Source organism: Macaca nemestrina, chromosome 16 (genome assembly GCF_043159975.1).
Source record: "Macaca nemestrina isolate mMacNem1 chromosome 16, mMacNem.hap1, whole genome shotgun sequence".
NCBI classification, from domain to species: Eukaryota; Metazoa; Chordata; class Mammalia; order Primates; family Cercopithecidae; genus Macaca; species Macaca nemestrina.
The window spans coordinates 89,585,355-89,607,190 of record NC_092140.1 but is presented as its reverse complement, the minus strand read 5'-3'; the positions used below and the strand labels follow the sequence as shown (position 1 = coordinate 89,607,190).

Below are 21,836 nucleotides of genomic sequence, written 5' to 3'. Positions count from 1 at the left end.
AAGTTGCTGGATTACTTGTATCTGTTGCTGCTGCTGTTGAAAGGCAGAGGAGAGCTGGAATCTCTGCTGAGGAAGGCTTTGCTCAGGTCTGTTCTCGGCAGAGCCAAGCTGAGACAACACTACAGAGAGGAGAAGGGGAAAGCAGGCCAGTCAAAAAGTTTGAAGGCTACCAGGGTTAGAAAAGGACAACACAGAAAATGAAATAATAGAAAAGTTAGCAGTACGATTAATCTTAAGTATCAAATCATAGACATTTCAGAATAAATTTAGTATATGGTCTCCTGTTAGTTGGGGGTACCACTGATTATGGAACTTTCTGGACACAGAGAAGGGAGTGCATTATGTGTCAAAGCACTGAACCTCTCGCATCTGTATAAAATTTGATACTGGTGCTATTTTGTTTAGAAGAGTACATTATTTTTGAAATATAACCAACAGTAGGAGAAGGGAGATGGAAGAAATCCAAACTATCGTAACAACAAAGCTGGTAGACAGACAATTGCTTTAAACAAAAGATGTTGCAATGAATATCAGACTACTCTATTAACAACAGAGGTGATGAACTGAGACTGAGCATTGTTTGTTATTTTTTGAGCTGAGCGGAACCACAGTAATCAGTTCAACACTTATTTTACATATGAGGAAGTTTGAAGGCCAACATGATTTAGGTGACTTGGACTCAAATTATGGCAATCTGTGGCTAGGAACATTCTCATGACTTTTCAGACTAGAGTTGTCACTAAATTATACTAGAGCTATTTTCGGAAATTCACAACTGGGCTGATAAAGGTATATAATTACATAAACTTCTCTCTGGAAATTCACTACCTCTGAGTTGGAACTTTATATGTAAGGATTACTTACTTCCAAAATAAAGATTATTCTAAAAGACTTCTAAAGGCATAGTAAGCCCACAGTGATAAGATATTGACAACAAAGTCACTCATTCAATCCTCAAACTCTTACAGCTTTCTTATACATGTGGCTTACTCTTTTAAATAAGTATAAAGTTAGAATTATCTTCAACTGACAGGAATCATTAAGAGTAATCTTTAGTTCACCATTTACTGCTGGGAAGTGTTGAGAAGTTAATCTTTTCTTAAATGATAATAGTGGCTTACATAAGTTATGCTATTGTCCATTAAGACTTAAAGTCATTTATGCAACTACAAATTACCAGAATGAAACAAAAGATTATGCAATCTAGAAAAATTCAGTCTTAACCCAGGAAAACGAAAAAGTTATTAATTAACATAACTACTGGCAAACACTGAAAACAGCTCTGGTAACCTAGTAAAGTGGATAATTATTAAATTTTGCCAGTAAACTGTAACATAAGGAAAACACAACTGTGGTAATTATGTTAAGTCAAAGCTCTTTTAATTAATGCACTATCAAATTAATGAAAAAAATCTCAGCCATTAATCAATTTAATAGTTCACACATTATAGCTTTACTTTTTCCTGTTTACTGGTTGTAAGGGAAGGCAAAGAAAATAAGTGATGAGATCCCAAATAGATTGAATATGTTTAGTAAATTCAGCATATAAAGTTATGAAGATACCTACCAGCTGCCTGTGACTGCATAAAACTTCCTACTCCAGTAAGGTTAATAACAGCAGCTTGCTGAGCAGATAAGGCCTGTTCTTGACTGGTTGAACCTTGTTCAGAACCCTGAATAACAAAATAAATGACTTGTACAAGAAAGAAAAACAAATTTGAGCTGGTGAAAATAAATCAGCATTTTTTCCGCTATGAAATAAAGCAGTATGAGACTAGTCTTGTAAAAAGAGTAACAAGGAAAATACTTCAAAGGTATTTAGAGTAAGCAAGAATAAATTTATACCATTTGAACAAAGAAAACTTTCTTTTTCAGTGCATCTGTATTTATTGTTTGATGCTACCAAGATAATGCCTAAGGCTTTTATAAAGCTTCACCGAAACAATTTTTTAAAGCTTAAAACACTCTTTGTAACATAAACATAGTACTGGAACTTTATGTGTTTTGTTTTTTGTTTTTTGAGACGGAGTCTTGCTCTGTTGCCCAGGCTGGAGTGCAGTGGTGCAATCTGGGCTCACTGCAACCTCCGCCTTCTGGGTTCACGCCATTCTCCTGCCTCAGCCTCCCGAGTAGCTGGGACTATAGGTGCTTGCCACTACACCTGGCTAATTTTTTGTATTCTTTAGTAGAGATGGGGTTTCACTGTGTTCGCCAGGATGGTCTCGATCTCCTGACCTTGTAATCTGCCCACCTCGGCCTCCTAAAGTGCTGGGATTACAGGCGTGAGTCACCGCGCCCGGCCGGCATATCGATTTTATAGGAAAAAATAAAATTGTCCTTATTTGCAAATGGCACAACTGTTTATACTGTAGAAAATCCTAAGCAATCTCCAAAACAGCTCCTAGAAATAGTAAGTTCAGTAAGAGGGCACAATACAAGATCAATATACAAAAATCAACACTATATATACTAGTAATTAACATGTGAAAACTGAAATTAAAAAGATACCATTCACAGTTACTCAAAAAAACAGAGAAAAGCTTAGGTATTAATCTTAAGTCTAAGAAAACATATATGGGGCTTGTATACCAAAAACTACAAAACATTGATTTTGGTCTAGATAAGGACATACTATGTTCATGTACTGGAAGACTTACATCATAAAGATGGCAGTTCTTCCCCCAAACTGATCAACAAGCATAACTCGATTCTTTTAGAAATGCTGGCAAAGTTTTTGTAGATACAGACAAGATGACTTTAAAATTTATATGGAAAGGTAGAGAACCTACATTAACTACAATAATTTTGAAAAATGGTATGGCAGAAACACTGCCCAATTTTAAGACACTACAATGAAGAAGACAGTGTGGTACTGGCTGACGGACAGACACATAGATTAATGAAACAGAACAGGGAACCTAGAAATAAACCCACCCAAACAGACCCAACAGACTTTTAACAAATGTGCAGAAGTAATTCAATTCAGAAAGGATAGCTGTTTTTTTTTGTTGTTGTTTTCAACAAATGGTGTTGAAGCAATTGGATACTGATAGGAAAACAAAAACAAAAACATGGACCTAAGTTGCACACCTTGTACAAAAATTAACTGAAAATGAATCATGGATTCAAAATAAGAAACTATAAAACTGTTAGAAAAAAACACAGAAGAAAATCTTTGGGACCTAGGGCTAGGTAAAGAGTTCTGAGACATGACAACTACAGCATATTCCATAAAGGAAAGATACTGTCAACGTGGACTTCAGCAAAATTAAAAACTTTTGCTCTGCAAAAGACATCCTTTGAACATTTCAGTATATAATGGCAAGCCAAACATTCAAAAGATACATTTATCTTGAGGGGATTTCCCTGGATATAAAAAGAGATTGGACAAAAGAGCACAGAGCTGAAAGGTTCTATTATTGAATTTGGAACCCAGTTCATGAAATGAACAACAGAATAAGGCAGACCACATCACCACCATAATGGAACTATGACAAAACAAACAAAAAAAACTACAGATGATATCAATTTCCCCCCGAAGCACTCCACAAACTTAAAGTAGACTGTAAGCCACCACCGCAAATGGAATATTCAAACAAGGAGGAATAATGATTAAACAAACATCCTGAAGAAAAACAAATACTAAGAAATAAAAGGACTCAGGCTAAAACTAAAAGGATGAAAAAAGATGTACTAAGCTAACATTAATCAAAAGAAAGAAACAAGAAATATTATCAGAGATAAAGGTGGTCATTTATTAATGATAAGGGGTAAATTAATCAAGATGTAACAATCCTAAATGCATATGCACCTAACAATATGGGCTCAAAACACAACCTTTAGCAAAAGGAGAAATAGAAATTTCCAGTTTTGGTTGAAGACTTCAACACTTCTCACAGTAACTGATAAAACATTGAGAAAGAAAAGGATATAGAAGGCCTGAATGATGCCATCAAATGCCTTGCTCTAATACAGAACACTCCTAACAGCAGAATACACATTTTTTTCAAGCATATATGGAGTATTCATCAAGACAGATCACGTTCTCAAGCATTAAACAAACCTCAACAAACTTAAAAGAACGAAAAATATGTTTTCAGACCACAGTGGATTTAAACTAGAAATCAACTGCAGAAAGATATTTGGAAAATTCCCAAGTATTTGGAAATCAAACATATCTAAATAATTCATTTAAGAGGGATCCATAAGACAGAAAATTCTATGGAACAAAATGAAGGCACAGCATATCAAAATTTGTGGAAAGTGGCTTAAGCAGTACTGAGAAGAAAATGTATAACATTAAATGTTTATTTTAGAAAAGAATGACCTCCATAATCTAAGCTTCCACTTATGAAACTACAAACTATCATCCAAGAAAACATTCCAGAAATAAAGAAGTGACTCTACACATTAAAAGGATCCACAGGAAAAACATGGAAAAATCAATTCTGACACATACACCAGTGAAAATATTAGACAAACATTCAGGGCCTCTAGACAAACTGCTTAAATAAACTTACAAGAGCAAGATAATTAGACTGGCATCAGATTTCTCAAAAACATACAAAGCAAGTCAACAGTAGGAAGCATTTTTAATAAATTTAAAGGAGACCTAAAACTAGAGAACATTTAGAAGAAAGCAAGTGAAAACGCTTCAGGACATTGGATTTGGCAATGATCTTCAATATGATACCAAAAGCACAGGCAAGAAAAGTAAAAAGAGAAAATGAACTACATTAAAATTTTAAAAACTTCTGTGCAATGGATGCAATCATGTGAAAAGACAACAAATGGGAGAAAATATCTGCAAATCAAACATCTGATATATGTGTATATGAAGAATGAAGAACTCCTACAATCCAATAACAAAAATTAATCTGATTAAAAAAATGGGCAAAGGACCCGAATAGACTTTTCTCCAAAGATGATATACAAATGACCAACATACATATGAAAAGATGCTCCACACCACTAATCATTACGGAAATGCAAATCAAAACACAATGAGATTATTGCCTCACACCCATTAGGATGGCTGCTAAAAAAAAAAAAAAAAATCCCCGAAGACCTAACCACCACCAGCAAATAACAAGAGTTGGCAAGGATTTGGACAAATTGAGATCTTTGTATGTTGTTGATGGGAATTGGGTAAAATGGTACAGTCACTATGGAAAACAGTATGATGCTTCTTAAAAAATTAAAAATCACCACATGAACCAACAATCCAACTTCTGGGTATATATCCAAAAGAGCCAAAGACAGGGTCTCAAAGAGATCTGTATACTCACATTCACACTAGCATTATTTACAATAGCCAAAAGTTGGAAGGTACCCAAGTATCCATCAGTGGATGAATGGATAAACAAAATATGGTATATACAAGTACTATTCACCATGAAAAAGGAAGGTGATTCTGACACATGCTATAACATGAATGAACCTCGAAGACTTTATGCTAAGTGAAGTAAGTCAGACACAAAAGGACAAATAACTATATGACTGCACTTATATGAGGTATCTTGAATAGTCAAACTCATACTAACATAAAGTTGAATAGTGGCTGAGGGGAGGAGGAAATATAGTTGTTATTTACCGGATATAGTTTCAGTTTTGCAAGATGAAAAAGTTCTATAATAGAAATCTGTTGCACAACAATGTGAATACACTTAACACTCCTGAATTGCACACTTAGGAATTTAAAACGGTAAATTTTGGCCAGGTGCGGTGGCTCACGTCTGTAATCCCACCATTTTGGGAGGCCGAGGTGGTGGATCACAAGGTCATGAGACCAAGACCATCCTAACACGGTGAAACGTCGGGTGTGGTGGCACGCGTCTGTAGCCCCAGCTACTTGGGAGGCTGAGGCAGGAGAATCGCTTGTAAAAAAAAGTTAAAATGGTAAATTTTATGTGTATTGAAAAATTAATTTTTTTAAAGAAAATCAAAGATTTTATACCTAGCCAAGCAATCTTTAATGTGTTCAGAATGAAAAAACAGTAAGTTTTTAATGTGCCCTTCCTGAGGACTCTATTAGAGGATGAGCTTTATCCAACCAAGACCTGACTGTGGAAAATTGGGCAAAAGGATTAATGGTGAATATTTCATATAATTTGTGAGATAGAGAAACTCTGGATGTGGGACCCAGGAATCAGTATTTTTAAATTTCCCAGATGACTCCAGTGTACCCAAAGTTTAGAAACACTTGTACTTCCTTCTTCTACTGTCATTTATTGCAATTCTTATTCAATTTCATTCTCTTTGGCAGTGTAAACGTTTGTTTTTGTCTGTGTTCCCACTGCCCTACATTTTATAATAATAGGGATATCTTTATTCCAATAGTAACACAATCCTAAAAACAGAAAGACAATGATGGGGTAGAAAATACATGAGCGATAGGGACAGAAAGACCTAGGTTTGAATCTCTGACTCTGCCACTTACTGTATGGCTATGAGCAAGCCATTTACCTGAATCTCAATCATCTATGCAAGATGCAGGTGATATCATCTATTCAGTATGGTATGACTGTTTTATTAGGAATACGTGCCCAATAGCTGATTGCTACTATTGTTAACAAAAACAGTACAGGAAATGTTTACACTAACAAAGCACATGAAGTATGCTTGGAATATACCAAAAAATGTTATAAATTCGATGTAAAAGCATATGGAAGGCTACAAAACCCATACCTGCTCCCCTGGCTGTTGAGGACTAGCAGTTGTGGGCTGCTGAGGTTGTTGTGGTGTAAACTGGGAGAGCTGCTGTTGCTGCTGCTGCAGAGTGTTAAAAATAAGTGAACCACCTGGAAGCTATTAAGAATTTAAACAAAAATTAACCAATCTCATATGATTTTATATCAAATATTTAAATTTCTTTATTCTACAAATATTTTTGGATCATTTGCTATGTGTCACTCTTATAGTTGAGGAAACAGGTGAACAAAAAAAAAGTTGGCTGCCCTTAAAATAAAGACCTATTTAGATACAATTTTAAAATCCTATTACTTTGGGCTGTCAAGTATGTTAATACCCTTAAACAATAAATTTTTCTGCTTCAAGCTAGTAGTTAGCTATCCCAATTCACATGCTATTTTTTATTTCACTCTTTTTATACATCAATACGAAAGAGCATTAAATACATTAGAAAGTACAAACAAACAGCTTATGAATCAGAAATGTATACTGTGAAAAGCCACCCCTCATAAATTGGTTCTAGTTTTGCCAAAAACACAAAAATACTATACAAGATCTTTTATATAACACAGTGAGGAATTTCAAAGTTGAAAAAAAAGTGCATTTAGTTGTCCATATTTATTTTGGAAACCACTACTTTCTCTTCCATTCAAATCTAATTCGAATTTAATTAATCCAAATATAAAAACAATTTTTAAAGAAGCACTCAGAAAACTCCAGGTTAAAAAGGAAAACAATGTTTGTCAAATGCACCAAAAAACAAATAGTTTTTCCGTTTTAAGCTATAGGAGTTTATATATGGACCACTTTGAGGTCCTTAGGAGAATGTCCAAGAAAATACCAAATACAGAACTCTTAGGTTCTATATAGTCCAAAAAAAAAAAAAAAAAAAAAATCCTTGGGTCAAAATATCTATCTATATCCATCACAGCTCATCATTAGGTAAACATGGATACAGCACAGATCAAATGTTCCTTCCTCAATCAGTGTATAGTAAATGTAGAAATATATAACAAACTAAAGGATTTCCATTCCTGTTAACACTGAGACTGACCCCTAAGAAAACTTCAACAGCAATATACCAGAAGGTAGGCTAAATAAACAAATGCAATTTGTGGGCTTGTCCATACTATAAGTATATTGGTCTGCAATTAGTCTGCAAACATATTGCATCGTGTATAGGAAATAAGTTTTAAATTTTAGCTCTAATGAGAATTTCCCGATTTGTTAATCCTGAATACCAGGGTGGCTGATCTGTTATTGTTATTTCCCATCAATCCATAGCTCTACTACATTACATATCCAGATCTTTATATTCACGTCTATCCATTTTCCAAACTACTAGCTTAAAGCTTACTCCTTCTTTAAATTAGAGGACCTAGCATAACACCAGGAATGTTGTAAATTCACTCCCTCTTTTTTTTTCTTTTGAGACAGGATCTCACTCTGTTGCCTAGGTCGGAATGCAGTGGCGCAATGTCAGCTCACTGCAGCCTCAACTTCCTGGCCTTAAAGTGATCCTCTGACCTCAGCCTCTCGAGTAGCGGGGATTACAGATGCATGCTACCATGCTTGGCTAATTTTTTGTAGTGATGGAGTTTTACCATACTGCCCAGGCTGGTCTCGAACTCCTGAGCTCAAGCAATCCTCCCACCTGGGTCTCCCAAAGTGGTGGGATTCTAGGTGTGAGCCACCACGTACTGCACACATACCTATTTTTTAAATCTCCTTCAAGCACAAAAAACAGTATTACTTCTATGCATACAAAAAACATCTGTTGGGAAAGCAATTATTTTCTAAATCTGTCCACTATTATTATTGTAGTGAAGTATCCTCCTTGGTAGGTGCAAAGTCTCCCCACTGGCACAGCTAGTTCTTAATTAGGCAGGGCTACTGGAGCCAAAGTGTGGTATATAAGGTACTGATTCTTCCTTTTTATCCACTTGATCATACAAAGGTAGCAATAATAACCACACCCTTAGAAGAATCTAAACAGACCTCAGAATTTCAAGTGCTAATACATATAGATATACATTGTTTAGAAAAAAATTCAATGTACAAACAATTTAATCAAAAGCAGGATTTCAGGTTTACCTGGAGTAGATTTAAGGGCCTGAGACTTGAAGTATTTTTTAAACCAAATGGAACACCTGTTAAATAAAACTCATGGTTATAACAGAATTGGAAGTTTATTACACATGAAAATAATTTATACTTTAGTATATATATAAGTACAATAATTTTATGTACTCTCTGCATAGATGTGCGTATTTTCCATACTTCAGAAATATCAATACTGAGATTTTATTCAAAGTTGTGAAGCACCAGGTGTACATTATAGTCTATCTTTCAGAAACTGGGACTTCTTTTTCATTCTTCTGACTGTTGGCTGAACAAACAGTAATCAAGAATTATGAGAACACCATGAATATAACAAAACTATCACTGCTGTGCAAATACATTCCAGGTACTGGCATCTATTTACATTTCTCAGTGTTACATAGTATACTAAAATAATCATATCTTTAAGAACTGGTATGCTCTATGCTATTTTTTTTTTTAACTACAAATGTTAATCAGAATGCTAAAGAATGTTGCAATTTGTGTATAAGATCAAAACTGAGAGTCAGGAAACAGTGCTCTGTTAGTTCTAAACATAATCCTAAAAAATCTGTTACATAACACAGAGCATATCTTAAAGCTGGGGGTGACAAACTTTTTCAGTAAAGGGCCATCATGTAGGCTTTGTGAGCACAAATGGCCTCTGCTGCATTTTCTTTTCACAATCCTTTAAAAATGTAGTAACCATTCCTAGCTTAGGCTGTGTGCTGTAGCGTGCTGATCCTGGTCTCATGATATGCAAATATTTTGCTAACAAAATACACCAATCTGAACACTATTTAAAAATGTATCTAGTTCTCCATCAGATCATTTTTTTAAAAAAATATTTAAGGCAAGAAATGCACATGTAATATTAGCAAAGCCTTGTATAAGAAACTGAAATTTGGCAAAAATATCCCTTTCTGGAAAAATTCTCATTTAAGAAAATGGCTTAACCCCCATTTAAAACTGGATGACATCTGTATAATGCCTTCTAGCTTACCAAAGTCACTTTCATACTTCATTTATTTCTCTTAAGTACCAACTGAAGATATTTTTATTCCCACTTTAGAGCGAACTGAACTGAGGCTAAGGGGGAAAAATTTAGTGACTTCTGTAAAGCCCCAGTTTAGCAAGTGAAGCCACATGTAACTGGTACAACTAGTAGTTACATGTAAATATCCTAAATTCAGGATGTGAAGTCCATTTCAGGACTTCTGGCACTAAAGCACACTTATGCTTATTAAAATAAGAACACTAGGCCGGGGGTGGTGGCTCACACCTGTAATCCCAGCACTTTGGGAGGCCGAGGCAGGTGGATCACGAGGTCAGGAGATCGAGACCATCCTGGCTAACACGGTGAAACCCCGTCTCTACTAAAAATACAAAAAAATTAGCCAGGCGTGGTGGCGGGCGCCTGAGGTGGGAGAATGGCGTTAACCTGGGAGGCGGCGGAGCTTGCAGTGAGCGGAGATTGCGCCACTGCACTCCAGCCTGGGCGACAGAGCGAGACTCTGTCTCCAAAAACAAAACAAAACAAAAAAATAACACCACTAGCTAGAATTAGGAAATTACAGCAACATGTTAATATGTTTAATTGTATTTTCTGGGTTCCCTTTCTCATAACTAAGAAAGTTTTTAATGAATTTTTCTACATTGTTTTTCCTATTAAATTTTTCCTCAAGTGAAACTGAATTGTTTCAAGATATTATAATACATTCTTTTAAAGAGCATCAAAAAAATAAGCACAAGTTATTATTATAACTGTTTTCCTGTACAGGTAATAACTACTCTTCGACAGAGCGAGACTCCGTCTCAAAAAAAAAAATAAAAAAAAAAAGAATGCTTATCATGTCTCAGGCACAGTTTAAGCACATAATCTGTATTATATTTCATTTAATCCTCATGACTATAAGGTAAGTTATTATTGCTATTTCCATTTTATTTATGAGGAAAATTAGACACAAAGGTAACTTTCTCAATATTACACAAACGATAAGTTGTACAACTGGGATTCAAGCTGAGGTAGTTTGGCCCCAGAATCCAGGCTCTTAACTGCGATGCAGATGCCTCTTGTGCACAATGTGTATTTTCAAAATACATTAATATTCCCTGGAATATAACTACAATGACAATAAGGCTACCAAAATTAATTCTATTATTTGGAAAGCAAAAGAAACATTTGCACAGACTCACAGGCTTACCAAGTTTTCCAAAGTTGATTGCTAGATGGCTTTTAATTCAAATGCCAGAACTTTAAAGGCTTTTGAAATGAAACACATGTGATACTATACTTCATGAAATAATGACATTAAATGCCTTTAGCATCATTCTTAAAATTACATTTTTACTTTAGCATATACTTTAATTTTTTTTTTTAGAGGTTATTATTTCCAACATTCTGACCTGCTTGAGAAGCTGCCTGCATTGCACTGGGCAATGCATTTGGTAGCAGACCTCCTGAGGGTAGAAGGCCGCTCAGGTTTATTCCTGCAGGAGTTATGGCACCTGTGTTACAGCCCAGCATGGGGTTTGAACCACTCATCAAAGCCTGGGCCCCACTGCAGGAGAATAAGACAAGGCATTAAACTTCACTGTAAAAGGGAAAAAGTCAGCCACATAATTCCTCAGATTAAAAAACAAAACTACTAAGCAAACACAACTAGTTATTTATTGGTCTTAAATACCAAAGGCAATGCAGAAGATAAACAGGAAATTCTAAGCTGCTGTCAAGATGAAGTATCAAAAAACAAAAACAATAAGATGAGGTATCATCTTAGTGCAGTTAACAGATATATTATTTAAAATTAAAACACACACGGTCAGGCAATTTCTGTCCATATTTAAACTATTGCCTTTCAGTCTGAGTAATAGGCAGTTTGTTCTTCATTTCACAAATTAAGAATTTTAGATGGTGAAACTATCTTTAAAAAAAAAAAAAAAATCAGAACATCAATGCAAACTTACCAAACAGAGCCCACTACATTGATGAAGTTAAGTCCAGCAGAGTTTGCCATGACCTGGGTGGCCGTGGTTCCTGGAGTTATAGATGTTACCATGGTGGAAAGAGGAATGGTTGTTACAGGCATTGCCTGGCTCAGAGACCTTTGCTGCTGAGCAAACTGAGTTAACAAAGTGGGCTGAGGGGTGAAGCCTGAATCTTGGGGAGTAGGGGTAGCTGAAGGGGTACTAGGAGTTGAGCTCTGAGCATCAGGAGGGTGTGGGGTCGATGAAGGGGTTGGTGTAGGAGTAGATGGCTTAGGAGTTCCAGATCCTGCTCATTGAGAAAAATAAAAATTGCTAGTTTGTTATAAATGGCCAGTCCTTTTAAAATAAGGTTAATGGAATCTTACTTAGCACTGACAATTTGTTCTAGTTTTTTTTTTTAAAGCAGTTAACTGCAAGTGTTAATTTCTACACATGATACATGAGTGTTGCTACACTCAATTACAATTAAGGATGCAGTATATCACCTAAAAAGCCCATTAAAGATGCTATTGCAGTAACAGTAAAAATATACAGTTATATTCTACCACAATACCCATTTAAAAGTTAGTTTCCTACATGCTGCCTTTGGCCTAAAAAGTTCAAAAGGAATTCAAATTAATTTATTATTTACGATTTACTAATTCATGACTTCATTTAAAAATATTGCTTATTTAGTGTAAAAGTCTGAGATAAACTGTGAACATATTTAATAAGTTACATATGGTTAACAATCATATTTGGCACCTAAATATACATGTTTAATTCCTAACACATCAAGTTTATCCTGACAAACAAATTTACAAAAAACAGTAATAAAGTAAATGTCTGATAGATAATACTGCATCTTTAACAGTAACTGTGTACTTCTGTTTAAATGTAGAATGTATAGAAAATCTGTTGTGAATGAAGTATGCACAGTTTATCAATTTTTTAAAAAACAAAAACAAAAAACAAAAACCAAAAAAGTAAAACCAAAAGCTCTTGAGGTGTTTTCTTTTTTAGCTTTCATGTCCTGCAGAAAGAAAGGAAAGAAATGTGAATGTCCAGAAGCTGTCACTCAACCCTTACTTAAAGTAACAACTGTGTGCAGTAGATCACCATAATCCATACCCACAACATAAGAAGTGTGAATAAGACTTTCAGAAAATTTATATATTTTTCTTTGTGCAAAACAAGAAGGCAGAAAAATTACACCTTTTGAGCTATCAAGATGAAGATGTTTCTATCTAATGCGAGACCACCCTATCACTGTGCAGTGTACTAGAACTTTCAGCATATATTAAGCTAGCTACAAAAAATCTAAAAAACTGGAATGACTTTTTCCCCCAAATTGGTACTTTCAGATATTTACTAATTTGAAGAAATTCTCCCAAACGAATGCTAGCATTCTTGTATAACTCTTCTTGATGTTAAAAAAAAAAGTATTCAGTAGTAAAAATTACATTTCAGTATCTTCAGAATAATGCTTTATGATCATCATCACATTTTAGTAACTGACAACAATTTATAAAAGAGTGTAGGAGTGTTTTTGAAATATTGTTTTTCAGTTTATTGTATCACCACCTTGGAACTAGTTGACTTCTTACATATACACAAAGATAGGACCTGCAGCAACAACTCTTATGACATTTTTTTTCATATCAGCCACACAATTTACATAAATATGTAAAATGATCCTAGGGTACACTGGAATAAAAAATATTTTGAAATCTTATTGCCACATGTAACTACCAGGTTATTTTTTTAAGGAGATGTGTAGGTTGTAAGTCTATAAGAAAGGTATACGCAGAATGCATACATAGATACAGAAAAACAAGTACAATTACAGTAGAGACATAATACATACAATCAACAAGAGCTCTGCCTGAAGCTTCTAGCAACTTATACATTTTGGGTACACAGTACATTCAGATATCACTACTTCACAAGTTGAAAAAAGCTGTCTTAAGAAACACTAATGCAAAAGCTTATGAAGATTTAATGAAGAATTTAAGTTATGACTCACTTTGTGATGAGCTGGCAGGTGATAGGGCAGCTGGAGAAAGCATGCTAACTTGATTGAGATCCACAGATGATTTCCGAGGAATACTTGATGGCTTAGAAGAAGGAGGAGGAGTTGGAGATTTGAGAAAGCTGCTTGTCTGTTGTGGTGTAAAATAGTTACCTAGAAGAACATAAAAGTTATTTCCTAAATTTATAATTCAAAATTCTGTGAACTGTAGAAATCAAAATGGGGCAAAGTTTTAAAAAGAGATTAGGACTCTATAATGTTTGTTATTCTTGACTGCAAAAAACTAAGAAATGTAATACCTGAGGAACTATTTCCTGAGCTTGAGGGCAGTTTGATTGGTGGGGGTCGATGTTTTACACCCTTCCCCAGTACTGAAGACTGAACTGACACAGTTTCAGTTTGCTAAAAGACAGTGACATTAAGCATACTTGTTAAAATTAATCCTGCTATAAACCCCAGATGAAATGTATATTTAACTTCATAGTTTATTAAATAAAATTAGTACTACTATAAATCCCAGATTTTTAACTCTGCAAAGTGCTCTCAGTGGTTACAGATTGAATACTGTATGTATTACAAAGAAAATTTCACATGAGACCCATGAAATATATATTACAGTACACATAAAAAATGAGGAAAAGATTTCTGAGTAATAGGGTGGGAAGTGAGAGTTTTAGGGAGAAAGGCAGAGGAGTAAGATGAAAGCAAAGCTTCCACCCTTCCATACCTATCTATTAAAGGAAAATAATAGCTGTTGAAGCCAAATGACTAGAACACAGGTGTTCATTATAATTTTCCTTTTATCTTTGAGTACATTTAAAAATTATGTCATAAAGAAATTTTAAAAAAAGGTAAAAGTAAAAACAAAACTAAATAATACTGCTGCTCCTCAAAAACTGATTCTTTTTTTTTTTTTAAGATGGATTCTCGCTCGATTGCCCAGACTGGAGTGCAGTGGTGCTATCTCGGCTCACTGTAACCTCCACCTCCAGGGTTCAAGAGATTCTCCTGACTCAGCTTCCCGAATGGCTGGGATTACAGGTGTGCGCCACCATGCCCAGCTAATTTTTGTATTTTTAGTAGATACGGGGTTTCACCATATTGGTCAGGCTGGTCTCAAACTCCCGACCTCAGGTGATCCACCCACCTCAGCCTCCCAAAGTGTTGGGATTAGAGGCATGAGCCACTGTGCCCAGCCTCAAAAAATGATTCTTAACATTTCTCAGATTACTTGTGAAACAACTGGGCACAAAGAAGTAACATTAACGAAACACACTTCTGTTTCTTTCCCTGGAGAAACCTGACTCAGACTGGCTGAGCCACTGGAGCTGTGTGACATCTTGACCGGACATTTGGCTTCATTCTGGACTAATTCTTGGTACTGATTGACTACCCTAAAATATCAGGAGAAAACAGGTAAAGATTAGATAACCTGTTTTAAACACGAATTTATTTTATAGGAAATAATGACTATTAATGGCAAAAAGAAAGTTCTATCAATATAAAAATTAAAATTAGGTGATTTATCTTTGTGTTAAAAGTACATATTTTTAAACTGTTCAATGACAAATTGTCCAAAACATTTTGCTAAATAACAATCTAAAGATATACTTTCAATATCTTATTTCTAATACAGAAATTGCAGGGATTACTTAAGTAATAAGCAGCCAAAGAAAATACTCAATTCCTTTCTTAGATTCTGATTAAAGTACTATCTAGAAATCATCTTCCTTAGCTACACTAGATATGTCTAAGTTTTCTTATTTAAAACAAAACTATATTTTAAACATTTTTTTTTTTTTGTTTTCTTAATTCTGTGAAAAAAAATCCTAGGTATTATAAACATTGGAAAAATGCATTTAAGTTCCCCCAAAATCTCATCCCATGAAAAGAACCATTCTTAATAGTTTGGCGTATCACAAGCTTTCATTTTTCTAGAATCAATAAGATTTTAAAGTTGGAAAAGACCTTAGAGGTTTTACTGTCCAATGCCCTAATTTTACAACAGAGGCCCATAAATATTAAACAGTGTAAATATGGTTAATAGCATAACCAAAATCAATGTTTTTAACTCCTAGTAAAGTACTCTCTATCCTATAAGGATGAAAAATTTTTCATATCCATCCTGACCAAAATAGAGATGCAAATATTTTCACCTCTCGGCATCGGTCTTTGATCCAATAACGAACCTAAAATGTTTAAGGAAAAAAAAGGAGAGAAAAGTATTAGCTAAGAGTTGTCTTAAGAAGCCTTGGGATTACTTTTGAAATCTTCCATGTTTTAGTCACAATAATATAAACTGGTATTAAATCTACCAAAATATGGAAACAAAATTTTTTAATGCATTTACACATATGAAACAATGACGAAGTTTTGCATGCATTATGAAACAATGTGAATAATTTGGTTGATTTAATTAAGGGATATTTCTTTTGGCACAAAATTTATTTATTAAAACATAATCTGGGTTGAAAGTTACCAAGTACTATATACCCTTACAACTATTGACCCTAAAGCAAAATCACTGAACTACCATGTGGAAAGGTCTTTGGCCTTCCTCTCACTTTAACCTGTGATTTTACAATTAAATGTCTACATAACAGATCCTTAGAATATATTTCAAACAAGGTATACATATTTATCACCGATTCAAATAAAATATCTTTAGCAAGTCTTTTTAAAGAGTTTGATATTTACATAATTTCTTAACAGATTAAAATAGTTTATTTTTTAATTACCAATTTGAATGATCATCTGTGGAGGAGCTGAAATATAAAATGTAAAAAAAAGCTTAGTTAATGCAGCTCAAACTTTAACTCCATAGTTTATTCAATAAAATATTTATGAGTACGGAAGAATGACTGGAAAATAATAAATCGTGCAGCTACTCTGACGCAAAGGTAAAACATTCAATTCTCTTCCTGTCAAACAAATTAGTCATTTAGCTCTATAGACCATTTTTTTCACAAAAGAACATGTATCACCCTTGTGTTCTACAAAAATAAGTTAATAAATTAAAAATGGCCAATATATGTTGTCTTTAAGTTGAAGATTTTTTTAAATATAAGTAATCAATATTGGGTACTATATTCACTACCTGGGTGATGGGATCAGTAGACACCCACACCTTAGCATCATACAATATACCTCTGTAACAAACCTGCACACATAACCCCTATAGCTAAAATAAAAATAAAGAAAAAAAAATGGCTTCCTCAGAAATGCATGCTGAGGATTCAGAAATAAACTGTTATGATGTCTATAACTTTAAAAAAAAGAAGAAAATGCATGTAATCAAAACATCTGATCCTTTTACAAAAATAAAAACTGGTCATGTGAAAAAAGAAGCTGAGGATTCCCTGTTATTTCCTTTCATTGACTTTTACCTAAATATTGGTGGGGCTGCTCTTTAAAATACACCTTTCTACTGTAGATTCAATTAGTATTTTGTGTAAGTAAAGGCTTTACAATTAACATAGACCTGGCCCCGTCCTTTTCTGCTGAGCTTTTTTCGTTTTTTCAAAACAGCATCAATTTGATTTAAAAAACCAAACATAGTAAAACAAAATAAAACCAAATACTGACAGTACCAAATATATGTAGTTCACACATTTTGGAAGATCATCTATATTTTTATGTATTAATATGTAGGGTCAATAACTACAATAAGCACTGAGTCTGTGTCCTTACATGCAGTGCCAAATACCAAGCATCTTTTTACATTTATGGTAAACTTGCTTCCTATTTAAACACACTATTGCCCAAACACTTCATGTTCACAGGTTAAAGTCCTAAGTGCCATAAATATATAAAGAAAGATATCACAGGAATAGCCTTCAAAACAAGCATAAAAATAATTATACCATAGGTTTTTTTGCTGTTTAATAACTCTTGAGTAACACGGTAACTATGACTTAAGTTTACCTAGGTCTACTAATAAGTTTACTTAGGTCTAACTAATAAATGAGTTCCAAAGAGAAATTTTTATTCATTAATGGTTCATCAGTAGTTACTAGATAAATTCTTGGTGCCTTATTTTTTTTTTTTTTCAGTTACTTGTATTTAACAGAACTCACTGTGATGGAGACATCTGGCTGTCACTTTCTTCATCTGCTTTACATGGCTGTATTTTACCATAGTAAAGTGGATCTCCAAGCGACTGCAAGATGGTCAGCTTTGTTTTCTGATACTGAGTACCAGTTTCACATTCAAATACATAATCATCTTTTACGTCCTGAAAAACACATAGCACCTCAAATAAATATCTTCACAAGTAGGCAGGCATTAAGAATTAGTAAAAATTAGGAATAAATGATACAGTAACATGTATCTGACAATAGGAAGACACATGGTACTTAGGCTAAAAGATGTTTAAGTCTGCCTACCAGAATAAAGCACAGCATGGCTCTTTTCCTAAAAACTGTATGGGCACTCAGCATGCATTTAATAAAGCATTAACCTACACTACGAAATATGAACTTATATGTAACAATATTAATACATCATGAAACACATTATTAGACATATTAAAATACATACTGGAAATAATAACAATGAACATTAAACACTGTTCTCAGCACTCTACAGGGACTGCCTCAAGTAAGCTTCGTCATGTTTTTATGGTTGGCACTGTTATTATCTCCATATTAGAAGTCAGGGAATTAAGCAGAGAGGTTAAATGAATTGCCTAGGGTCACACAGGGAGTTAGCAGTCTGTCCCTAAGCTAGCACCCCTGATCCTCATGCTGCCGTGCCTGTTTATGCTCAGGAGGGCAGTACAGGATTATTTTTTACATGGTACTCTCAGAAGGAGAATTCTGATGGTATGTTTAATCAAGCTTAGTATGGCAGAATTTCAGACTAGACATATGAATTGCAAATATTAAATAATATTAAAAGGATAGAACTTTCAAAAGCAGATCTGTTTCTATTTACCATTTGTCTGCTTTTGCTATCACACACACAAAACATCTCTCGTCATTTCACTCCTAGGGTTCACCTAATTTAAATATTATGCCTATTTCTGTCTTTTTAAGACATTATTATTCCAATTAGGAAACTTACAAAAAGGTATCCTTAGAAGAATTTATTAATTTGAAACAAAACAAAACAGAACTACCAATATGCAAACCAAAAGTAAAAAAGAAGTTCTTCATTAAAATTGCTCTTTAAGGCCAGGCGCAGTGGCTCATGCCTGTAATACCAGCACTTTGGGAGGCCAAGGTGGGCGGATCACATGAGATCGGGGGTTCGAGACCAGCCATCTCTACTAAAAATACAAAAATTAGCCAGGTATGGTGGCGGGTGCCTGTAATCCCAGCAACTCAGGAGGCTGAGGCAGGAGAATTGCGTGAACCTGGGAAGTGGAGGAGGTTGCAGTGAGCCACGATCGCACCACTGCACTCCAGTCTGGGCGATAAGTGCCAAACACCATCTCAAAAAAATAAAATAAAATAAATAAAAATTAAAAAAATTTAAAAATAAAAAATTGCTGTTTAAAATGCAAAGCATACTTTGATGAACAAAATAGTTGTTTCTTCATGTAATAAACTGAACTTCCAGAAAGTTATAAAAGAAAAAAGGTCCCAAACTAATGGCAACTGCACTTTATGTTTAATAAATTCAGAGGCCAGATTAGAAATGGCATAATTAGACACAGAGACAGGCAATGATTACTTACATGGGCTGGCCAGACTGTTGGCTGTGAGTCATCAGATTTGATAGACTTTTCCACTTTAGCATATTTCTCCACCTAAACAATCAAATCAAGAAATACCACATAAAATAGAATCCATATCAGATAAAATGGAATCAGCACTCTGATCAAAGAGAAGAAACTAAGTAACTCGACAATACAATATACTTGTTAGCGCAAGAATTCTTAAATCACCAGTACCAACTACTTACGCTTAAGTAGTTTAAAAGTCTTCTGATGTGTATAAAACAACTTTAATAAAACCAAACTAATTAAATGTTAATAAACATAGCTGCTTTTCTAGACAGTGCCTCTTCATTTTTTTGTCCATAAGCTGGTATGTTTTTTCCTTTAGAGCTTTTCCTTCAGGAAAACTGGAATGTCAGAGAGATAAGGATCAGGATCTTTTCCTTTTGGCAGGGCTTTTCTTGAAATAAGAGCTGTCATGTAACAGTGGCAACAAAACTAAGGGAGACTATGGAAGGTAAAATGTTAAAGCTGATCAAATTTTTTGAACCTTTTCTACTTTCTAGTCAAACTTGACCACATATTCTGTACATGTCCTAGGTATCTGTGTGAGTCAAATGTTATTATCTTACTGGCAACTATGATCTTAAGAGTCATTTAGACTTATCTGGGGCACTTATTAAAAATACAGATTTTCATGTCTGTCCTTAGAAATCCTAAGTACGTAGATCTTGAGTAGGGCTTGAAATCTCTTATGTTTAACTGATATCCTAGGTGATTCTTCTGATTGAGCTAGACTGAGAAGCTTTGAGGGCAACTGCTACTCAATGTGTGGTCCATGGACCTCAGCATCGCATAACCTAGGAGCTTGTGAGAACTGCATCTTATGCCTCAGACCAGACTTGCTGAGTAGCAATCTACAATTTAACAAGCTCTCCAGGTGATTCCTAAGGACATTAAAGTAGAAGTACTCCAGCCTGTCCTCCAAAGCTAAACTCCACCCTTTAGTATTTATACTGAAATTCTATCCTCAGGCCATGTTCCTTGAAGAACTGCGCATAAGCTACCAACAGATAATATGGCTTACTTCCTTGAGTTGTATATACAGTCTACTGTTGTTTCTGGCTTTGTGCTTAGAATAATTTCTTTTTATAAAATCAGAAATAGTAAGAATAATGCATGTGCTAGCATGGAAAGGGTGCAACAGAAGAACAAATCTGAAAATAAAGAGTGAATATAAAAAAGAACAGAGGAGAAAAAAAATAAAGGATCACTCATCAAAATATCCCTTTTCTGTCTTCAAGCATTCATATTCACGTATATTATGGATCAATAAAGAATACAACCCAACGTTCCTAATCTTGGTTACTTCTCTAGTATTATTAATCTTTATTTTTTTAAATAGTATTATTAATCTTCAAATTTAACCACTTCGAGGAAAAAAGCACTATTAGGAAATTTTGATGAAATATTATAAAAACAAGAGAGATTTCACGTGATTATGTAATATACACTATATTTTTCCACATTTTAAAATTGTTTTGTTTACTATTCCTGCTCCAAACACAACTATATTAAGGGGTTATGTTTTTTCAACTTAATGTGAAAAAAGAACAATACACAGCTTCTAAAAATCATTTTTCAATGTTTTTGAAACAAATCATATTGTTTTCAAAAAAAAGACTATGATCGCCCCTTTCTCTTTCCGGTTCTAGGCGCTTCGGGAGCCATGGCTTAAGGTGCGGACATGGCAAGTCCAAGAATCACATCACACACAACCAGTCCCGAAAATGGCACAGCAATGATATCAAGAAACCCCGATCACAAAGATACAAATCTCTTAAGGGGGTGGACCCCAAGTTCCTGAGGAACATGCGCTTTGCCAAGAGGCACAACAACAAGGGCCTAAAGAAGATGCAGGCCAACAGTGTCAAGGCCATAAGTGCATGTGCCAAGACTATCAAGGCCCTTGTAAAGCCCAAGGAGGTTAAGCCCAAGCTCCCAAAGGGTGTCAGCCGCAAGCTCGGTTGAGTTGCCTACATTGCCCACCCCAAGCTTGGGAAGCATGCTCATGCTCGCATTGCCAAGGGGCTCCGGCTCTGCCCACCAAAGGCCAAGGCCAATAATCAAACCAAGGTCCAGGCTGCAGCTCCAGCTTCAATTCCAGCTCAGGCTCCCAAAAGTGCCCAGACCCCTACAAAGGCTACAGAGTAGATATCTCTGTCTGCCAACGTGAGGACAGAAGGACTGGTGTGACCCCCCACCCCCGCCTCCGGGCTGCCATCTGCATGGGACTGGGGTCCTCCTGTGCTATTTGTACAAATAAACCTGAGGCAGGAAAAAAAAAAAAAAAGAGTATGATCTAAATCACTTTGTTTTTAAAAG

At 34.9% G+C, this 21,836-nt stretch overlaps 1 protein-coding gene and 1 pseudogene across 21 annotated transcripts in view; one reads left to right on the top strand and one right to left on the bottom strand.

Annotated features, from left to right (window-relative positions):
- LOC105486035 (SPT20 homolog, SAGA complex component) overlaps nt 1–21,836 on the bottom strand; it is a 48,953-nt gene that overhangs the window by 1,218 nt on the left and 25,899 nt on the right. For 10 of the 21 annotated variants that reach the window (XM_071081465.1, XM_011748674.3, XM_011748677.2 and 7 more), the window contains 13 exons: nt 19,470–19,541; nt 17,866–18,023; nt 16,528–16,554; nt 15,946–15,978; nt 15,066–15,183; nt 14,089–14,191; nt 13,784–13,942; nt 11,758–12,064; nt 11,197–11,351; nt 8,785–8,840; nt 6,688–6,807; nt 1,568–1,673; nt 16–119 (listed from right to left, as the gene is read on the bottom strand). In XM_071081465.1, the coding sequence (XP_070937566.1) occupies nt 16–119; nt 1,568–1,673; nt 6,688–6,807; nt 8,785–8,840; nt 11,197–11,351; nt 11,758–12,064; nt 13,784–13,942; nt 14,089–14,191; nt 15,066–15,183; nt 15,946–15,978; nt 16,528–16,554; nt 17,866–18,023; nt 19,470–19,541 (1,518 nt within the window). The remainder of the gene's footprint in view (nt 1–15; nt 120–1,567; nt 1,674–6,687; nt 6,808–8,784; nt 8,841–11,196; nt 11,352–11,757; nt 12,065–13,783; nt 13,943–14,088; nt 14,192–15,065; nt 15,184–15,945; nt 15,979–16,527; nt 16,555–17,865; nt 18,024–19,469; nt 19,542–21,836) is intronic. The other 11 variants (XM_011748693.2, XM_011748697.2, XM_011748696.2 and 8 more) reach the window with 6 other exon arrangements.
- On the top strand, nt 21,144–21,804 carry LOC105486034 (large ribosomal subunit protein eL29-like; annotated as a pseudogene).